At 44.8% G+C, this 18,983-nt stretch overlaps 4 protein-coding genes across 14 annotated transcripts; 1 reads left to right on the forward strand and 3 right to left on the reverse strand.

Moving 5' to 3' along the window:
- Positions 1 to 39: 39 nt before the first annotated feature.
- On the reverse strand, positions 40 to 1,260 carry LOC6573057 (cardioactive peptide). The gene is made up of 3 exons (XM_001999116.4): positions 1,048 to 1,260; positions 483 to 546; positions 40 to 429 (listed from the first exon to the last, which is right to left on the reverse strand). The coding sequence occupies exons 1-3, from the start codon at positions 1,144 to 1,146 to the stop codon at positions 113 to 115; spliced, it is 480 nt and encodes a 159-aa protein (XP_001999152.1). The 5' UTR covers positions 1,147 to 1,260; the 3' UTR covers positions 40 to 112.
- A 585-nt stretch (positions 1,261 to 1,845) lies between these two features.
- LOC6573056 lies at positions 1,846 to 4,958 on the forward strand. Its single transcript, XM_001999115.4, has 6 exons — positions 1,846 to 2,113; positions 3,632 to 3,751; positions 3,844 to 4,182; positions 4,248 to 4,448; positions 4,519 to 4,632; positions 4,703 to 4,958. Exons 2-6 carry the CDS (start codon positions 3,638 to 3,640, stop codon positions 4,820 to 4,822), a joined length of 888 nt encoding a protein of 295 aa, XP_001999151.1. The 5' UTR covers positions 1,846 to 2,113; positions 3,632 to 3,637; the 3' UTR covers positions 4,823 to 4,958.
- Position 4,959: 1 nt separating this feature from the next.
- Positions 4,960 to 8,537, reverse strand: LOC6573055. Its single transcript, XM_001999114.4, has 10 exons — positions 7,694 to 8,537; positions 7,426 to 7,626; positions 7,097 to 7,375; positions 6,689 to 7,034; positions 6,445 to 6,630; positions 6,214 to 6,383; positions 6,009 to 6,156; positions 5,714 to 5,955; positions 5,171 to 5,645; positions 4,960 to 5,110 (listed from the first exon to the last, which is right to left on the reverse strand). The coding sequence occupies exons 1-10, from the start codon at positions 7,835 to 7,837 to the stop codon at positions 4,974 to 4,976; spliced, it is 2,328 nt and encodes a 775-aa protein (XP_001999150.1). The 5' UTR covers positions 7,838 to 8,537; the 3' UTR covers positions 4,960 to 4,973.
- A 338-nt stretch (positions 8,538 to 8,875) lies between these two features.
- On the reverse strand, positions 8,876 to 18,840 carry LOC6573054 (protein winged eye). 11 transcript variants are annotated; one of them, XM_032731425.2, is made up of 11 exons: positions 17,484 to 18,840; positions 17,271 to 17,417; positions 15,055 to 15,192; positions 14,745 to 14,861; positions 12,229 to 14,341; positions 11,245 to 11,815; positions 10,927 to 11,185; positions 10,092 to 10,669; positions 9,833 to 10,012; positions 9,607 to 9,768; positions 8,876 to 9,542 (listed from the first exon to the last, which is right to left on the reverse strand). In XM_032731425.2, exons 1-11 carry the CDS (start codon positions 18,052 to 18,054, stop codon positions 9,270 to 9,272), a joined length of 5,109 nt encoding a protein of 1,702 aa, XP_032587316.1. In that variant the 5' UTR covers positions 18,055 to 18,840; the 3' UTR covers positions 8,876 to 9,269. The 11 variants fall into 11 exon arrangements, with proteins under 11 accessions (XP_032587316.1, XP_001999149.1, XP_015022212.1 ...); XM_001999113.4 differs by having other exon boundaries at positions 10,080 to 10,669; positions 12,229 to 14,305; positions 15,055 to 15,189; positions 17,484 to 18,839; XM_015166726.3 differs by having other exon boundaries at positions 10,080 to 10,669; positions 12,229 to 14,338; positions 15,055 to 15,189; positions 17,484 to 18,839.
- Positions 18,841 to 18,983: the final 143 nt, after the last annotated feature.

An 18,983-nucleotide genomic window follows, 5' to 3' on the forward strand; every position in this document is an offset into this window, starting at 1 on the left:
TACATACATATATGTGTGTATATATAAACATATTTGTAGACTGATTATTTATTTACAAAACGATTTCATGTTTTTAACTTGGGGGTAATTATCCTTATCGGGTTTCGCCATATTAGTTGTTGTCGCGCTGCTCCAATAGCTGTTCCTGTTGTTGCTGCTGCAGCTGTTGTTCGTTCTCGAGCATTTTCTGTTTGTTCTTCTGCCTGAAGATCTCCTTGCTGGCCTCCTTGATGGCCTCAAAGATCTTGGCCTGCGACATTATCTGCTTCTGTACATTCTCAACAGCGGGCTCGGCATTGATGTCAATCAGATCACTCAAGCCTTCCGATAGATACTCATTGTTATTGTAGGGCTTCTCCTCCAGCTCATTGCGTTTGATAAGCGAAAATGGCGGATATGAGGGATACGAGGTGCGCTTGCGTCCACAGCCTAAATATATATTATATTACTTCTAACTAGCAGTCAAGAGATTTATGATTTACCTGTAAAGGCGTTGCAAAATGGTCTTTTCTCGTATTTCCATTGTATAACACCGCTGAGCTTGTGCTGTTAAGACAATGGGAAAATGGAAGACTTAAGAATATGGAATATATTGCTCTAATATTACCTAGACTAGACTATCTGCCAAGACATAAATATTTTAAGAATTCAGTCTTTCCATACATACATTTCTGAAGACATAAATATCTCAACTATAGCCTTACAGTACTTTAATCTTCATTCTTCTCAGACAATACTTCTCAGATAATACCAATCTCTGTAAACTTCAATGCTCTCTCTGCAGACTTAATATAAATTTTATATTATATTATATTATAAAACTTCAATCTCTCAAGACTTCAATTTTTCTTTAGTTTTTTCGCTCAAGACATCAAGAGGAAGCTTACAAATTCTTTAAGCTCTCATCAAAGAACTTCCTAGTTTTATGACCCATTCACTGCAGTTCCATAAAAAGGAACATTGAAAAAAAAAAAAAAGATAAATTCTTACAGCACTTAGAATTTCATAGTCACATTTGAGAAATTTTATTGCACTGCATTTACTCACATTCACTTCATTGTTTTCGGTTTCGAGCGAAGCGTTTGCCGTGTACATGCATATAAGAATGGCTGTTAGGTAAAAGCAAATCTCCACACTGGCGCTCATATTGATGCTGAGTACTTTTGTTATTGTGGGCTATTGTTTTCTTTTTTTTTTCTAGATAATCCGTTTAGCGCCTGCACTGTTTAACGCTTCGTAAGCAATTGATGGTGTACTGCGCTCGCGGGCCTTGGTCAACATGTCGGCTACGCAATGTGAGACTTGTTCCTTTCAGGATACGACAGGACGGCCCGTGGCGCGGCGAATGTATTTTGGTTGGCAGTTAATAGCATTTTGTGTTTTTCCCGACCTTACCCAGAGACCGCCCACTTGTCCTTAACGCATTCTTGAGGTTTTGACGTTTTGGTCTTAAGCGAACTCTTAATAATGCTGCAACCTTAAAGCAGCTTACTCAGTAGTTTTATGTAATGACTAAAGATGTGGACATGCTTCATATTAAACGAAATCAGAAGCAGTTAACACCTTCAAATGTACAATAATTTTGAGCAGTGTAACTGCAACGTTGCGACGTTTTCCTGAGAGCAGAAGAGAAATTTGTCTATTTTTAAAAACCCGACACGAAAACTCACTCGCAAAGAGATATGCGTATATATATAAATATAAATGTATTCAAAATACGAATACGAATACGAATACGTGTACGGACGTGTATATGTATACAATATAATCACCGGTTTTTTGTTGCTATGTATGCATTTATTCTCCGATAGTTTTCCTCACGCTTCTTCAGGAATTTTCTGCAAAAACAGCGGGCAATTTCGAAACGATTCTCGGTGAACACGGAACGTGTGAAGACGGCTCCCAGCGGAATTTAAGAAAATATAAATTACATATATGGAAAATTGCAGACGTATAATATAGTATAAACAATCTCAGTGAACTTTGTATAAACAAAAGCGCAATTTAAGCCGAAAACAAACCTAAATAAAAGTTAAGGAAAATATTTTTGTGGCACGCTTTTATTGACGTCAAAATCGTTGGAATTTCTGTGTCACTTCTACCAAAATAGCATGTGAGTAATTAATAGTCTATAAATTATAAAATTTAATTGGAAAACCTTTTGGGTGGACATTTTATGATACTAGAAAGAAATTGCATTTCATTTGCTCCGATTCTTTTTATAATTTTACTTTATACAATTTGATTCTTCTTTTTGTGTCTATGCTAAGTAAAACACTAAAAATACCTCGGCTATTTTCAGTTTTCATCACTTACTGTCGCACATTGGTTTGACAAGTTTCCAGTCCTGTTTCTGGTCTTTGTTTCCCACATTTCATATGATTTTATGTTGTTTATAATTAAAAGAAAATTGCGAGAATTAATGCTAATGTCGAAATTATAAACATTTCGGCACGAGTGCCCATTCGCATTCATATCTGTTGTGAATTACAACATATATGTATGTATGTCTATATATATGTACATACATATGCATATATCTCTTGTAGAATGAATAAAGGTGTTCGTAAAAAAGAATTTGGTATTAAAAGAACATTTTTATACCCTGAACCCATTTTCAATGGGAAATCAGGGTATAATGGTTTTGTTGAAATGTATGTAACAGGGAGAAGGAGGCGTGGCAGACCCCACAAAGTATATATATTCTTGATCAGGGTGACGAGCTGAGTTGATTTGGCCCTGTCCGTCTGTCTGTCCGTCTGTCCGTCTGTCCGTCTGTCCGTATGTATGAACGCGTCGATTTCAGAAGATATAAGAGCTAGAGACTTCAAATTTTTTTTAAAATGTCCGTAATTACAGCGCGCATATCAAGTTTATCATTAAAAATCGATAACTCATCCCGATCTTTTTTATCGATAAAAAACCTTATCGAAACCCAGTTATAAAATTATATCTTCTACACCTTTATTGCTAGAGTCTCCAAATTTTTAATGTATGCTTATATGCAATTTATACAATTTCGGTTTTTGTTAAAATTTACCCCCCACCTCTAAATTCACCCCCTCACCCTCACTTTTGTAAAAAGCGTATTTCAAATACTAGAGACTTGTGCTTTGGCAAGTACATGCATATTCATGTTATAATCATAATCTAAAAGTTTCATGAAGATCGTACGTCCATAAAAAAAAGTTATTAAACAATTAAGTTCTCATAGTAAGCGCACACTGCAGCCCATGCGTGTTTATGCGTGGTTGCTTGTATGTGTATGTGTGTGTGTGTATGCGTTTGTGTCTGTATGCGAGTGTGTGTGTATGTGTGTCTATATGCGTGTGTGTGTATGTTTACCTGTGTGTGCGTACGTGCGTGTGTGTGTGTGTGTGTGCGTGTTTCTTGTGTAAGCTGAAAGTCGCGAAAAAGTATTGAAATATCTATTGCTCCAAGGGTTCAGGGGATCTCGTAGTCGAGCAGTCTCGACTAGAGCTTTCTTACTTGTTTGTTGTAGGAAATTGTGTCGAATGACGTTTGCTGCTGCTGCGGCTGCTGCAGTCAAGACTTTTTGTTTTGGCGTCGTCTTTGTATTTATAAATATGAAAATTTATTTTATTTAATTTTCTCACTCTACTATTTATAGACGGACATGTCAGAGCCCACAGCCCAACAACAGCCGTCACAGAATGGCAAAGAGCGTTCCAAGTCAACCGAGGAGAAAGAGATTCCGCGCGAACCGGCGCTGGTTTGCAAAGACATCGATGTAAGCAATGAAACCTACACAAATATATCTATATGGACTTTATAATCGCCAGCAGTTAACTAATAATTATGAACTCATCTCATCTATCGCAGATTAAGACTGAATTAGAGTGTTTGGTAAAACTGTTGGATGGCAAAATTTCCAAGGAAGAGGAAGTGGCCATGGAGGAGCTGCATCAGTATTTGATTGAGGACGATGGCTCATGGGCGTTGGGTGACAATTTTCTGGTATTTGTCCAGCGTGTGCTCCGAGACGTTCAGGCCTTCTCGCCAGACACACGGATACATATGATACGCACGCTGGCCTATGCGGCCCTCAAAGATGATGTGATCATAATCTTGCACCAGGATCGCAGAGATCACACGCTCATGAATTTCGCACAGGACATTGACAAGCACACACCTGAGGAGCAGCAGGCCTGGGCCATGTTTGTAAGTATTTCAGCCCCAGTCTTCAAGAATATCAGAGTTATACTAAAGACTTGTTCGCTTGGTAGACCTGCAATCTGTTCGAGAATGTGGGTCCCTCAGAGTGGCTGCTGTACATCTCGGAGTGGGAATACAACGGCCAGACCATATCAAATATACGCGTCACCACCAAGGTGGCCGTGCACTGCATACTCTCCAACTGTCCGCAGCTGAAGAACATTGGCTCCATGATCCTCTACAATATCGCCATCAAGGAGGTGAAGACTGTGGTACGCACTCGACATGGTAATGGATACGCTTAGCGCAGCTTTGCTCATTTTTGGCCTCATTCTTCGACAGGTATTCGATGACGTTGCCGTGGAGCTGGCCATGGCCATACTGCAGTTCTTCCAAAGCAGTCCCAACGAAGACCAAATCTTTCGCACGCTGAAGGCGCTGGCACGTTTCCTTGAGGTATTGACCCACATTCTTATAGCATTTCTAGCGACAGCTGTCAACTCTTGTGTCATTTCTCATCACTTAGGTATCTCCGGACGTACAGATGATTATTCAAATGATTGGACCGCATCCAAAACAATTTGCTGGCAAAAGCGAGCGCGTCGACGAGCTGATAAAGATAATTAGTCGCAAAGTGCCCGCCTAGGGGCCCAAATAGATCATAAAGACCATTAATATATAGGCAAGCCTCACTTTTTATCCTTATACACACACAATGTATTTAGATCTTTCAATTTTTGTAAGCATTTGCGCGACACAATAAACATTTCTATTCTTTACTACTCTCGCCTTGCGGCTCAGATCACACCATCGCCGCAGCAGAGCTTCATCAGGGGGAACCCATTGCCGGCACTGGCGCGCAGCTGCAGCCAGTGCTTCTGATTGGAGACGAACATTTCGGATGGCAGCTGTGTGTCCTGGGCACTCGCGTCGGCTAGAAAGCAGATCAGCTCTCAGAGAACAATGCGAATTCGAAATAAGGTCAACAACTCACTTGTCTTCTTGTCAAACCTTGGCGAGTGCGTTATCGATATGATGTCTTCCGGCTTGCGTAGGAGTATCTTGCCCACGCCCTTGCACATGCGCAGCACCTCGTGATTGCTCAGCTTATCCAGCTGCTGCTCGTCCAGCAGGGAGCAGTTGAGTATCCACTCGCGCACATCATCGAAATCATTGAGCAGACGCAGGGCTCCATTGACGCTGAAGCGTATGCGCTTCTTGTAAATGAAGTCCAGCCAGGCCTCACAGATCAGCTTTAGGATGAGCTTCAGTATGACTATGTCCTTGGTGGCGCGTATGGTGGGCAAGAAGATCTGATCCAGGACATAGCCCACATACAAGCTCTTCTCCTCATTGTCGTAGACGCTGCGCTGCCAATGGCTGGCCGCCGGAAAGCAGAGGGTGAAATTGGCCAGGCTAACGATGCGGCAGACCGCCGACAATATCTGAACACATTCATCGGTTGTTTTCTGCCAAAGCAGACAAATGTGCTGACTGAGATGCTACGAGTTAGGGAGTTAAGGATTTGGGAACCTACCTTAAGCAAATCTATATTATTCGTGACCTCAGTGATGAGTTTTGTGCGTAGCGCCACGCACACTAACATCAGTATATCGCTCAGATCGGCAGTGAGTTTGGGCAGTTTGAAGGTAGTGAAGACACTCAGGCATTGCTTCACATCGTGCTCCAGTATTTGGAAGAAGCGATCCATTTTCCACTCGCAGCACAGCAGCTTCGCCTGCTCGGTGACCCACAGACGCATCGAGTGCACCGAGTGATCTGAAAGATTAAAGCTCTACAAAGTGGAGGACTTTACACTCCATCAAGCTTACCCAGCCTGTGTAGTATGGGTATTTGCTCAGCAACTGGCAGCAGACTCGAATTATTATGGGCATCCGTGTTGGCAAAGTATTGATTGCTCAGGTTGACCAAGTTGGAAAAGACGCTGATCCACACCGTACCATTGGGCGTGCCGTGCTCCTATAATGCAGCCAGCCGCATTTAAGATATTCAGATTCGAGTTCTAGGCAAGCTTACGTTCTTAGGGAAATCGCGATACTGCTCGACGACCTGTTCAACCAAACGTTTTGGATTGTTCGACGATATGAGAGCCAAGCGAAAGAGCTGATCCCAGATGTTGTTGCACATGAAGCCAGTCAGAATCTCGCCAATACCACGTAGTGTGGAATACACCGGTTCGGGTATATCTTTGCAAATTTAGACAGTCATAAATATATGAATTATTATTGATGACAAATATAAACCCACCATTCACACTCTGGTGAAACAGCCAGCAACGTATGGAGTCGATGTGGGTGAGATTATAGCAAGACATCGGCGTGTCTATCCACCAGAGCAATATGTGATCCAATATGATGCCCACATAGGACCAGAGCAAACGCAGGCCGCGCACGATGTAGGCATTCATGTCCACCTCACTTGTCCGGCGGCTATCTGTTTGATAACAAATATAAGATGCGCTTCTCAATGAGCTATAATCAAGGGAACATACCGAATATAGTTGGACAGATTTCCGTGGCCTTGGTTATAAGTTGTGCTATGAAGAGGCGCTCCTTCTGCAGGAAGCTCTCGGTGTGCTTGCAGCGTAAGCTCTGATTATCGCCAGCATCTGGAGCTGCCAGCTGCATGGATTTGTAGTCCTGGCCAGGATCGCAGTACTGTTGGTACTCGCCAGCAGCAAAGGAGATATTCAATGTGCGCAGGATCTCCAAGCTGGAAGAGGTGGACTCGTGGTTGTGGTGCTGCTGCTGCTCGCGCCAGGCATCCTGCTCACCCATATTGAAGAGTCCAAAAATCAAGTCCAACGCATTCTGCTCTACTCGCGTTTGGGCCACACACTATAAAGGCAAATCGGGAAACTCCTAAACCAAAGAAAAAGACATTTTGTTGACGGACCCACCTGCAGCACGAAGCCAAAGTCAATGTTTCGGAGGGACATTAGCAGAGCTGGATACATATTGCTGCACACATTGGCATGCATCTCCTCCTTGCATTTTCCACTCAATTTCGGCTCGTTCTCTTCCTCCTCTAGTGGTGCCTCCTGTTCCGCTGGCGCAGTGGGTGGCCACTGCTTCTGGCTCGCGTTCACATTGCGGCACTTGTTGTACAGCTGGGTGATATGCAGTGCCCAGTTGAGCCACATCTCCGACTGCATCGACTTGCGCAAGAGCAGGCAGAGCTGTAATGGAAATCCTTATAGATCATTCAAGATGGGACGAAGCTACCCACCGTACGCTTGAGCACGAAGGTCAGCTGGCAGAAGCGTCTATCATTCAATTCCATGATCAGATTGAACTTGCGCATGAGCAGCGCGTTGTAGGGGCTGCGCTTGATCTTTTTCGAGAGCGACTGAAAATCTGCATTTTTGGTTTCGTCCTTCAGGCTCCAGTAGAGCTCCACCACATGCTCACACTCCTCCAAAATAGTATCCTAGCATTGGGCGGCCAAAGAGAAACTGATTATCCGCCCGGATCAACTGTGTGACCAATGCACTCACATGATCGCTGAATATGGACGAGTTGACATCGATCACAATCCGCTTGGTAATGCGTCGCAGTTCCAGGCCCAAATTTCCGATTTCCGCGAACGTGTGCATCGGCTGCGATTTGTTGCGGCAGTACCATTTTGGTGTCGTGCTCATTTTGGGAGTTACCCCGGCGTCGCGGGGGATGAGCCAGCCCACTCGCACTCCTTGGCCAATCGCCTGCCCCTATCTCCAAATAGCTTTTTAATTATTGTGTCTCCCAGGCACGCATTCGTCGACCCTTCCTTATTCCAGTCTAAGCTTACCCCGACTTATGAAATGCAAATTTTGCGAGTGTTTAATCGATGCCAGGATGTGAGGCCGCATCGCCTAGCAACGCACGCATGTGATTCCATTGCCATAAGGCCGAGCACACCAATTGTATGGAGATAGCAACGCCCCATGCCCAAACATTCGTTGCCAATCAAACATCATTGACAGCCCAACAGACAGGCATTGCCGTAGCGCCCTACACTCAGGATAAGCAGCTCCAACAACTACAAAAGGTAAACATGTGCATTCCTTATTTAAGAATGAATATGACCAAAATTGTATTGTATTTAAGAATCGAGTGTGTAGACTCAATGTAGAGTATAATTTGTACAAGAGACCAACCTTTGCAGTTGCTTAATAGACCTAGAATCGTTCATATAATACAATAATCGTTCATATAATCAATAATAAGTTTATTGATATATGTGTGGTTATAGATAGGTTCGATTTTATATATATATATATATTTTTTTTTTTTTTTTTTTTTGTTTTTCTTGAATAAATGTAAATATTCAACACATTCTTTTGCTTGTTTTCATAATTGTTTGTTTGTTTGTTTTTGTTATCATCTATGCTTATACTCTCGTTCTATACACATCAACATCTGGTTTTGTTTTGCTATCACATTGAATTGTTACATTTATAGTAGTAGTTGCTGCATGTTGCCTGCTTAAAATCTTTAAAACATGTTTTAAATTTCATGTGAAATATTTTAGGTATACATGTGTATCTGTGGGCTGTGTTTTGTGGATTGTATATTGTGTATTGCGTGTTGCATGTTAAGTGTAGCTGTTTCTGTGAGTCTCTCTCGAATGCACTCAGTTGAGGAGCACACATTTAAAAGTTTTAAACCTTTTTTACTGAACATTAAACGAGCTCCTATATCTCAAAATCATCGTCACAATAATAAACGCGCGATTTTTGTTTTATTTTTTATACAAAATAAATCTTAAAATTGCTTGCGAATTTACTATACACTATTTTAGTGGATGTCGCTTAGTTCCTTGAATCATCTCTCTCTTTCACAATTTTCTTTTCTCTTACAATTTTTTTTTGTTTCTTTTTTTTTGCGTTTACAATACATTATTTAATCAATTAAAAATATAGAAATAATATGTGTATACATAAAGGTATATATCTGCTTATTTTGTTTCACGCATTGTAAAATATATGTGTAACGTATATATTGTATATATATATGCGTATATATATATGATTTATATAGATTTTGTATGCACTGCGTCTATGCCTATATCTAATCCTAACCACGCATCGCTTAATCCTCTGTAGTAGTAGTTGTAGTAGTAGTATTTGTAGTATCCTGCAGCTCTTCGAGAGTTGGAATATCGTCTTGTAGTTTCAGCACTTGCAACCTTGGGTTATAGTGCCCGGCTAAATAATATGTATCATTGTTATCATATATGGTTTGATATTGCTTCGAATCGGTGCCAAACTTGCCAACGTAGTTGACAAACTGCAGCACCTCGCACCGATGCGATATAGTCTGCACGTCGTTCTCATCCTCATGTGGCGATTCAAATAGAGCACCCTATAAGGATATAAGAACAAATATTAAATATCTTTAAGATTTCGAATTTTAGATTTTAACTTACCGGATATTTCAATTTTGGACAACCCGTGGTTTCCTCCGGGTGATAGAACCACGCCACGCGAACCACTCTATTGCCAGCCGTGGTCTCCCACATGGACTCGATGCGTCCAATGTAGGGGCGATCCGGTCTACCCGTAGATAGAAATACTGCACAGTCCCCGACCTGAAATTCATGAATGCAACGATTAATGCATTACTCATTCTCATAGGAGCCTTGTAACAGTTACCGTTATAGTCTCCTTGCCCCTTTTGATTGTTTTGTAAAATTGCTTTCTGGCGCGTCCCTTGACGCCCGCCTTGCGATAGGCGGTTCCAAACCAACCCCACAGTTGCCGCTCTGGCAAAAAGGCCGCAATCTTGCTACTGCCCTTGGAGTTGTTGTGCTCAACCAGCTCGTCGCCCTTGACCTACGCCATGGAAAGGGAGTTTAGACGTTAGAACAGACTTTGTTAGCTGCTTAACATTGCACATCACCTCATCGGATACCTCGGACATTAAGTTAGATGTGGTCTCCTCTTCGATGTCCAACTGCTCCGCCTTTACTTTCAGCTCAACCTTAACTCGTTGCATGATTGGCGCATGATTTTCAGGTTCTTCTACCGCTAGTTGCAGATTCTCAGCCGTCGTCATATAATCCTGAACCGGCTCAGCCTCTTCGTTGGCATTTTTGCGATGGTGCTTCTTATGCTTCTTGCGCTTCTTGTGCTTATGATGCTTGCGGCTGCCATCATCCAGACTGGCCGCGTCCCCGGCCGCAACTGCATCGGCACTGCCATTCTGAAAGTCATCCAACCCGCCAGCCAGGCCAATCCCATTCTGGGCTTTCGTTAACTTCTTTAGACTCTTCTTCAGGCGCTTCTTCTCGCTGCGCTGTGTGAACAGCTCCATGGTGGCAGCCAGCGAGGTTGTGTTATCGCTGCTCATACTGAAACCATGATGGCTGTGTGAGTCATCGCCGCTCGGAGCTCCTGTTTGCTCATGGGCGGATCCGGCGCCACTGTCGCCGCTGCGGATTGCGCCACGCTTCTGCTTGCCTACAGGGTAAAGGGGATTATCGTTGTACTCTGTACCATAGGCGGGACGGGAACGGGGCATAAACGAATCAAGGAAAACGAAAACAACAGCCATAAATAAAGAAGTCACAAAAAAGGACAGTAAACAGAGAATGAAACCTCATTAGAAAGCATTAAACTTAAATTATTGTTTGCCACTTGAAGGATTCTAGTGTAGTTAAGTAAAGTTTTTAGATTATTTGGCTTCATTCTCCCACAGTAAATAGATGTATATATCTATGAGTGTGTGTGTGTTCTGTTCGACGCACCTGCAATGGGATAGTTGCTGAGTAGAAGGCGAATATTTTTTAAGCGGATCCTGCCGCTGTCACCATCATCGAATTCCACGCTGACAAAGTCCTGTGGCGCTGTACCCACCGCTGACGCTACTGACGGAGCTGTTTCCTCGACTGGCTCTGAGTCAATGGCACGACCAGGATAGAGACAACGATACTGTTGGCTCCAATAGGCGCATAGCCGCGTGCCAACTGGCACATCCTCCACGCTCTTGGGAGCCACCTCGAGAATCTGTGCAACATTAAGGATCTTATTAGCTATAGATAATTGGAATAGCTTTCGGTACTCACCGTATCCTTGAGTATGTCCTCGCGCGACATGACATGCGACTTGTTGCCGCGCTCGCCGTCCAAGGTTATGGCATACACGTCTGGCGGACGCAGCGGCTTCATGACACCCGCATAGAACAGGCCCCCCATGTCGGTGAGCACACGTGTCTCATCGCGGTACAGGTGCTCACTGGTCAGCTGGAGTTCGGCATCTGCGGCGCTAAATCGTCGCTTGGCCCCGGTGACCGCTTGCGCATCGACTGCGCTCGCTTTCAGCTTGCGCTCCTTGCGCGCCGCCGATTTTGTGCTGCTCGTGTGCGAATGCTTGTGCGAGGAGCTGGAAGAACTGGACGAGGTAATTGGAGCAGCGGCAACTGCCGCATCTAAAGCACTAGGCTCGAGACGCACAAACGACGATGTGCTCGGCGAGTTGCTGCTTGGCAAGGTACTGGGCTCCACCTGCGGCTGCTGCAACAGCGGCGGTGGTGGCGGAAACGAATGCGTCTTTTCTGGGAATCTCAAAAAGGTCGACGCCTGCAAGTTGCCGCTTGAAAATTTCGGAAACTTATAATCTCGCAACGGCGACGCAGTTCTGGTAAATGATAAAAAGAGGATTCAAATTAAAGAAACCAAAAACAAAATTATAAAAAAAGAACTAATTGTTAAACTACTCCGGTTGCATCGGCTATGCGACTTAGTCGATTGCTCTCAAAATAAAATTCGCAATTGCACAAGGTGTGCAGTAAAAATAACAGTAATTGTCTGATTGCTTCAAGATGCCTTGAAAAATAAAACAATTTTTCCATATCAGAATTGAATTTGTGATTCATACTTTCTCTGGGAATATGGCGTATTCGAATGCTGTTGATTTGGAGCTGTGAGATCTGGATAAGCCAGACAGATCTTGTTTTAAACATCTTACACATTTGATGATCAATTGTAATAATTCCGTTGAAGACGTCCCCAAGGCTCTGCTCCTTTCAGAGTGTGCCAAAATGAACTTACCCCAGGACTCCCGACAACGTTGAGCCGAGCGTTAGCTGCGGCTGATGTAGCGGCTGTTGCAGTGGTAGCGTCTGTTGTGGTTGTTGCTGCTGCTGTTGCAGCTGCAACAGCTGCTTGGAGCACTTCTTCTTCTTCTTGTGCTTGGAAATCTCGTCGAGCTTGCGCTTCTTCTTACGATATTGCCGTGTGATGTCGGCCAAGCGCATGCGCATGCTATTGTCCATGATGGAGAAGACTTCCTGGCCAAAGCGCTGCGCATAACTGGGATCAATGGTGTGCAGAGCGCTGCGCAGCTCCGACTGCAGCTCCTCGCCCTGGAGCTGTGCATCGTCCTCCGGTTGCTGCTGTTGCTGTTGTTGCTGCTGTCGACTAATGCTGTGGCGGCGCTTCTTCTTGCTCTTCTTGCTGCAGCGCGAGGATTTGCGACTCTCCCCGGACACTGAGTTCGACTTGGAATGTTTATGCTTTTTGCGCTTTACGGGCGTCAGCTCTCCGGCGGCTACGGCAGCGAAGGATGTGCTGGGCAGCTCAATGCCCTGCATGGAGGGAAACGTGGGTGAGGTGTGCAACATCTCCTGTGGAGGGCAACAATCAGACGGCTGTGAAGGCTGTGCCGGCTGTGGGACACAGCCATACGAGCTATTCGCTTCGATGGACGGAGAAGCCGCTCGAGACGAAGGTGTGCGCGACGTTGGAGTCGCGAACAGACTACTGCCCTGCTCCTCCTCCTGCAATGCCAATGCGCAGAGCAGCTTCAAGCCGCCCAGCGGCTCCGACTGCGTTCGCTCCACATCCATCCGTTGTTGCATTGGCGTCGACTCCACTGGCTGCACTGGCATCATTGCTGGCACGGATTCATGGTGCTCCACCGGCTCCTGCTTGACGCGCAATAAAGGCGTGCTATTGGTACTGATGTTTGAGAGCAGCACCAGCCCGGTCAGATCCTCGGGCGCTGTCTGTTGTAGGCGTTGTTGTTGTGGTTGATGTTGTGGTTGTGGTTGCTGTGGTTGCTGCTCCGTGGGCACTTCCATCGGCTCGCTGGCACTGAGACTGGCACTAATCATGTCACTGGGACTCGTTTGGGTATGGCACTCATTTGGTTGATTGGCGTGATTGGTGTGGGCACTCAGGGGCTCACTGGGTTTGGTCAGCTCGAGGGGCAGCTGTGATTCGCACGCCTCCTGCGTCGCTTTGAGCGGACACGAAGAGTTCTCATCCTCGCTGCACACCGGCGTATCTGTCTGTATGTTGACATCTTGCATTTGAGGCAGCAATGTGGCGGCGCCCAGACGCGGCGGCGTCTGCGGTGTCAGTGGCGCATGCAACTTGTAGTTGAGCGCCGCCTCGTCGCTCGGGGTGGGCGTGTCGGCAACAATGCCAGCGGCGGCGCTTGCACTATGCATTGACAGATTGAGCAGCGCCGGCGTCGGCGTACTTGGCGCCGCTTGGAAGAGTATTTGATGAGGCAATGGTTGGCTCAGCGGCGTTGCCATTGGCTCGATGGTCGCCGAAGTGGGCGGCGTTGGTAAACGCATTAGATTGAGAGCCTGTTGCTCAGTGTCCCGTACCGCTTCTGGCAGCGGCAACGGCTGCGCAATCGGATAGTCCTCCAGCTTTAGGCCAGCGGGCGGCAACAGTAGCGAGCTCATGGCCAGAGGCTTAGGGGCCACTGATGGCGGCTGAGCTGCCAGGCTGAGGAATCGTGAGCTGCTGGTGGAACTCAAGCTGCTGAGGCTACTGCTGCTGGTGCTGCTCGTGACGCCGGCGCCGGCAGCAGCCAGACTCAGATTGATGGTGGAGTTGGTCGTTGTGGTGCTGCTGGTCTGCTGATTGCTGTGCTGGCACAGCGTCGAGCTGCCCGTGGCGGTGGCCGCTGCGGCCAGATATAGCTGCAACGTGGATGCATACGGAGATGATGCGCCCAATGCGGAGTGGGCGCCCATCGAGGGGAATATAAAGTTGGGCGGTGGTTGCAGCGCAGCGGCTGCGGCGGCAGGCCCAGCACCGGGCGTACTCTGTGGTATATAAGCTGATGGCCAGACGAAGGCCGCCGCCGCCGCTGCCTGCTGGAACGGATCTGTGGGCGTTAAGAGGGGAAAATTTGATATGCCTGCTGTGCATAGTCGAGTGTTTGTTTTTTATTTTATTTTGTTTCAGTTTTTTTTATGGATTTGGAGTTGGATTTGTTGTTGTGGTTTTTGGGAGGGCGGGAAGAAAAGCGGAGTTACAAAAGCATGAATTAGTTGTTGTCTTGAAATCAAGTTAGCCTAGCTAGGATGCGACGACTCAAGCATTAGTGGCAAATGGCACAAGCGTCGCTCGTGATGCGTCTTGAATAGACTATGTACTTCAAATATACATATAAATACATAGATATACATATATATATATATACACCTACACATACATATATTTATATTTATATAGAAATATATATTCACATCTGTGTGTGTCATGCATGTTGTAAGAGAGGATGCCTTGAATGTTACTTAGATGATGCATATAGAGAGACTTACCAAGCGCTGCTGGTGCCGCTGGCAGCAGCACCACCTGACCGCGACTGGCCTCGCGTGAGTATTGCAAGCCCACCGTGGCGGGCGACATGGAAATCACTGATTCAATGGGCAATGCATCTACAAACGCAAATAAAATAAAACAGATGCAACAATAAATAAATAAATATATAGAAGGAGGAGTGGCCAGTTGTGTTGGATGGGTTAACTACTTCAGTGGCAGAAGACGATTTAAGTAATTGAAAAAAAAAAAAAAAAAAACAACACATACACTTCGTTTTAATATATATAAGGAGGGTAAAGAAAAACTCACTTGGATACTGCCAGAAGGTGGAGGGCGCTCTGTTGACCCCCGCGGCGCTCAGTGCCAGCTCCTCGGCGGTGGCTGTGCCCGTTGTCATCAAATCACCGTTTCCCGTGAAATACAGATTGCCGCAACTGGTGGCGCCTGCTGATAAAGTCCGTATGAATAGCCGATAGTCGAATTGTATTGCCGAAAATGTCAGATATTATTTTTAGCTTTGCTTTGACAACTTTTAGTTTTGATTCCGCACAAGTTTTGCAACTCGACGACTCAACGTTCAATTATTTAATAAACTTTTTGTTTTGCACCACAGCAGCTTTACATGCCACTCACATGTATCTGTGTGCGTGTGTGTGTGTGCAAGTGTATTTGTGTTTGCGCCTGAGAGAGAAAGCTGTGTGTGTATACTTTAAATATTGCAATGTCCTTGAACTATGCATTTGGCGACCTACCCAACTCACACCCAACACTCAGAGACAGCCCAACAGGCAGCCTATAAAGCCACTGAACCATCATCCCTTAGCCAAACACCGACTGTGAATAATTTTTACAGAAATTCGATTAAAGCGTACACGAAACACTAATTGCATTACATCAAGGGGCTATTAAGGACCTCAGATTGATGTTCGACCTAGCGAGTGCTAAAAGCGAAAACGGAGCTGCCTCAAAATGCAATTAGTGCCACACTTTTTTTTTCTTATTTTTTTTGGACATCTACCCACCAGTTATACATGTACATATATAAAGATCTCACTATATATAAATAGAATCCGCACAGCCGTTAGGGGGGACTTTACCATATGGTCACATACCCAAACCACTTATGCGTATCATATTGCCGTCGCATTGGTCCTCCTTGATAGGAATGCTCAGCGTGAGCATCCCTTGTTACTTGCTGCTACTTATCCCAGCATCTCGCTCTATATATATTTGCAGCCCCCTCGGTGTGCACCACCTTCCAGATTGCTGGACGAGCAGGAACAACAGTTTAAGCTCGCCTGCAGCCAAAGTTGCCCGAAAGTTGTGAACAACATTTTGAGCAGCAACCACCCACAGAAAATGATAGGTTACCTATGAGTAATCCGTCTAGATTCACGCTATTCGAAAGAAACGGCGCAATAGATACTCCATTTCATGTGCTTCCTCTACTGAAGTTTTCAATAAGTGTTTCTTTTCCTTCTTTCTATACATATCTAAACCACTCGCCCACATCTCATTGCGCAGCACGCCACCGCCTGGGGCTGCTGGCACAAGTCAGAGGGCTGTCACAACAACGACAGCTACACAATCCATATCCGCTACCCCGTCCGCTTTTGCGGCCATATCATATGATTTCTGGCCTTTCAATCTTCGTTTAGGGTGGAATTTATGTGGTCTTCCTACCCCTAACTCACTGACGGAATTTTTAAATGTTTGCCGAAATCCTATTAGTGCCATAACTAAGCGCCGTCCACATCGTTCGCTTCGAGTCACACGCTCGCCCGAGGCACATAATTATGCCGCTAACGATGCCCCCGGGGACAGCCGAAGATTGGTGAACGGCTTAGCAAAGCGTTCATTAGCAAGCACAAATCTGTGCTATCCAATTCAATTAGACGCTCGAGCCTCAACCGGGTGTAGGATAACTCCTGACTCTTGATCGCATACTTTTCCTCCATTTAGATTTTATTCTAAAGCTTTCTATTCTGAATAATTTCTTTTTAAAGGGCTGTTAAGAAGATTATGTAATATTTATGAACAAATGCTTTAAGCAAAAAGTAATCAATTCAGTCTAACGTAAGGATAATCAGCCAAGCAGTGAAAAATATAAAAACATTGAAATTCTACTAAAAATGTCGAACTTACAATCCACATAAATATCAGTCGATTGCACTGAAATACGCCATCTGAAACATATTTTTCTTATTTTTTTTTTTTTCTTTTATAATTCTTGGTAATTTCTTTCAATTGTTCGGCTTCGCTTATCATTTCTCCGAAAATTGTTAAAAAGGGTGTTCCCCTGTGTTATCATAGTTAAGGGTATTTAAAATAGAACATTATCAAAATATTAAATTAAATCTGATATTTAACATTGGACACAATTATTACTTCTAGTTACTTATATTGTGAAACAAATAATATTTTAATTATTCTAGTCTTAGAAAATCTGTCAGTCACGCTATAACCACACACACATACACACATCATGGAGTATCAAAGTTGATAGTGCAATTAGTGGAACTTACCCAGATCAGCGACACGTATGCCGAAGCAGTTCATATCCTTGTTGAGTGGCGGCTGCAGCGGCAGAGTGGAGCCATTGTTGAGCGTGGCGCTGCTCGTCTCCTGCGGACGTTTGCGTGCCACGGCAATGCCAACGGGCACCGAATTGTCTAGAGACATCAACAAATATGATAATTAACGGATCTAGAATCCCATAGATTAAGTAGACAACTTACTTGTGCTAGACGTGGACTTTTCCAGATCAGATACCTTGGGCGAGGAGGCTTCGATTTTGACCAACGTGGTGAGTGTAGATGCAGACATGGTCTTTGTGGCCGACGCCGTTACAGATGATGAGGTAACACTGCCCAGGCCAAGCGAAGTGGACGCTGTCTGCAGATGATGCTGCTGCTGCTGCTGCTGCTGGTGTTGGTGCTGTTGCTGCTGCTGCTGCGGCTGATGGCAATTGTTGGAACTTATCTCAGACACCTGACAAGGCTCTCGCTTGATCTGCACAAATGTGTACGAGGACGAGTTGGTCTGCTGGTGATGATGATGATGATGCTGCTGCAACGGTAATGGCAACGGCAACGGTAACGACGCAGCACCAGCGTTCATATACTGTGCGTGTGCGGGCATAGCACCAAACGGTTCCAAATGCAGCGGATGCCCACCAAGAGTGCCCACTGTTGCACCACCACCAGCCGTAGTTGTGGAGGGCATTAGAAATGTTGGTGCCGCTGAGGTGGCAGCGCCAACCGAGGAACTCAAAACATCCGCGCTGCTTGTTGCATTAAATGTAGCCATTGGTTATTGTTGTTGATGAAATTTGGACGTGTTTTGTTAAATTGGTAGAGACACTCTAGATTATAGCTACTGGGCTTAAGCCTGGGCTAAAGCTAATGTTGTTGCCAACTCTAGCGTAGGCGGCAAGGAACATTGCCGACGACTTGATGCGTCGCATATGCTTCACATACATGCACACATACACACGTATGTATGCACGAATATATATTTTTCTATAGCTACGTATATATTTATATACGTCTAAACATCCATTATCTGCGGCATACACGCACGCACGCACGCACACACACAAACACACTCACGAACAAACAGTCTACATTTTTACGTGTTTATATTTCTCACTCTTTGGTGCAACACTCAGCGGTCATTTGTTTGCATATTGTCAACTTTTATGCTATTTATTATAAATAAATGACATAATACACGCGCCACATACGTATGCAACTAGCACTATATACATACATATGCATATATAAATATATACATATAATATATATGTATATATGTACAAACTGGACCTGTGCTAGGTTCCCAGCGGCGGCGGTGGCAGCGGCGGAGGTGGCGAAGGTGTGGAGGTGGAAGAGCGACCGATCCCTACTAACGCAATCGTTTTTAACGTTATGCTATATCCGCTTTAGAATTTCACACTGCAAGCCGCCTACAAAATGGCACGCATTAAACCGCGCGTTTTTTTTCGCGAATTAGTAATCCCTGGAAAAAAGTCCACGGGAGACACAAAAAAAGCAACTTTTCAAGTTTTCACTATGTTTGGCAAGTGACAATCGTTTGCGATAGTTGGTATCATCGATATTGCTCACTCCGTGACAATAGGATATTGTTCGATATTTTATAGTTTCTACGATATTTTGATGGCCACAATCGGTGATAATCCAAATAACAAAAATCGATAACGCACACTATTGGCGCGC

This window comes from Drosophila mojavensis, unplaced genomic scaffold (genome assembly GCF_018153725.1).
Source record: "Drosophila mojavensis isolate 15081-1352.22 unplaced genomic scaffold, ASM1815372v1 contig_16, whole genome shotgun sequence".
Taxonomy (NCBI): domain Eukaryota; kingdom Metazoa; phylum Arthropoda; class Insecta; order Diptera; family Drosophilidae; genus Drosophila; species Drosophila mojavensis.